Source organism: Triticum urartu, unplaced genomic scaffold (assembly GCF_003073215.2).
Source record: "Triticum urartu cultivar G1812 unplaced genomic scaffold, Tu2.1 TuUngrouped_contig_5664, whole genome shotgun sequence".
NCBI lineage: Eukaryota > Viridiplantae > Streptophyta > Magnoliopsida > Poales > Poaceae > Triticum > Triticum urartu.
The window spans coordinates 115-2,418 of NW_024116356.1; the positions used below are offsets into that span (position 1 = coordinate 115).

At 38.8% G+C, this 2,304-nt stretch overlaps 1 protein-coding gene across 1 annotated transcript; it reads left to right on the plus strand.

Annotated features, from left to right (window-relative positions):
• Window positions 1-444: 444 nt before the first annotated feature.
• On the plus strand, window positions 445-1,583 carry LOC125529527 (cell wall integrity protein scw1-like; the record flags this gene model as incomplete). Its single annotated transcript, XM_048693937.1, is given in 4 exon segments — window positions 445-536; window positions 665-734; window positions 814-896; window positions 1,064-1,583. Coding segments are annotated over 4 exon segments (324 nt in total), but the record flags the coding sequence as incomplete, so codon positions are not given.
• Between the last annotated feature and the right edge of the window lie 721 nt (window positions 1,584-2,304).

The following is a 2,304-nucleotide window of genomic DNA, read 5'->3' on the forward strand; positions in this document are numbered from 1 at the left end:
TTTGGTGAATTTAACGTATTGCTACTCTTTGGTCTTATATCTTGCCGTGACCTATTTATATGTGTGCCGTGGTATATTCTAGTGTCTTCTTTGTCACTTACAAATTATTTAGGTGTACTGAAATGACAGTTGGGATAAGACTCTTCAGTTTTGAATAGTACAGTAAAGACAAAGTTGCTATTACATTATACGATACTTCTCTGTAGATGATTCTGACTTCGCATGTCTCTGGTGAATGCCAATCTTGTGGGCATATGAAATTCCAAATCAAGATCGTTAGATACTTGATGAATGGACGAGATGCCACATGGGATAAATGAGAAATGTGCTGCAGTACTTGAATAGAATATTTGTCCGAGTCTATCTTCATTCTTCACTCTTTTCACACTGTTCAAGATTTTGGAAGATAAGATTGTTGATTGAACCTTCTAATTTGCTTTGCAGAACATGAAAGATAACCCTCCCTGTAATACCCTTTTCATTGGAAATCTTGGTGAAACTGTTGTTGAAGAGGAATTGCGGGGCCTCTTCAGTGTGTAAGAATCAACCCTTTCAAGTATAAAATTCAAGTAGATATTTGTCTGCTTATTGGGTGCATTGCTGCAGCCCACTTTGGTTTCAGTTGTGGCACTAACCATATCTGATATTTTTCAAAAAATGACAGACAACCTGGTTTCAAACAAATGAAAGTGTTGCGTCAAGACAGGAACACCGTCTGTTTTATTGAGTTCGATGTAAGTGGTTGTGATGGTTTAATTATTTATGTGCATGCCACTATTATTTTCTTATCTCTCAAACTTCTGTGATTTGCAGGATGTGAGCACTGCTTCTGCTGTGCACCATACTTTACAGGGTGCTGTTGTTCCTAGTTCTGGCCGCGGTGGGATGCGAATCCAATATCCTTTATTAGTTTATAATTTGGTTTCATGTATCAAGTACTTAACTTCATTTAGTTAATTAATCATTTTTATGATTGCTTTGCATTAGCTTGCTGTATTGTGCCTCCATTTGCTTGACTGTATATGGTTTATAGTGACCTTTCTGTAGTCCTTAACGTTTGAACATTTTCAAAAAATCCCTTCGGGCGAAGGAAGGACTTAGTTGGTGGCATGGTCGGCATTCTGAATGGTGCTCCTGTTTGAGGGGATGTATCTTGAACTTTAGCATGACATCTTGAATTATCATCTGCATTGTTTTAGCCAAATCTGTTCCTGTCATGTGCGACATCAGCATCTTCATTGGGTGGAGTTTCTGGGGCATGATCATCATCTTCATTAAGTGGAGTTTCTGGGATATCATCATCATCTGATAGACATTGCATTGTCACTATTTTCATTGTTGGCGGTTTCAACTTCTTTAAATTAGCTATTGTGGTTTGAGAAGGCCACTCTGAATGTCTCCTAGACATGCATTTGGCATCTGTCATGAATATTTTGTAGTGTTATGTAGTTTTTCCAGTGTGCAGTTGCAATATTTCATGTGGTAATGGCATTGCCACATTATGATCTGGACATCCTGTAATAGTATAACCGATTTATTTGGCTTGCTGACAATTCAGTGTTGAGGGATGTTGGGATGGTTCATATCATTATTTGTCATGCATGTTTATGAAGGAGCACAAAAGTAGGCATCATGACATGACATTACTCATTTGATGAACTCTGGAACACTGTTTGTCCCAAGAAGCATGCAGGCATCCGTTGCTGATTAACTTTAATTGACCTTTTTGGTATTGTATTTTGCTCCTAGCTGAGAGTAGCCGTCAGTGTCCATAAAATTGGAAGTGCTGCAAGCCTCTTTTTTTTTAGTAGCAGATGGTTACACACCTAAGTTGTTGCAGTTAATTCGCTAAGAGGAGCTCATGATGCTGATGGAGGTAGGCTAGTCCATAGAGGTCGTGCAGATGGAGAGGTAAGCTAAGCCCACATAAGTGATGCGGATAGTTATGCAAGCGAGGAAGGTTTATATCAGCTTTATTCTATTATTTGTCCATGTGTGATTTGTTCATATGGAGACTGAATCTTCTATAAACCTGATGTTTGCTTGGTTTTGTTGGTTTGTCATGAATATTAGTTTTATGCTGACCATGTGTGAGATGAATCTGGATAGGCACAAACCTCTGGCAGTAACATGGTCGGCTTGCCGTATGGCGTGACTCACGTTTTATGATACAATACGTTTCTTTTAAGTGGAATAGCCCTTGAAGTAAGTACAATATCAAGAGTATTAGTAACAACGGGGACAAGTATCAGAGTAAACTTTTCATGTGTTGGCGGATGCTGTCTCTGGCTTCCATCTGTAGAT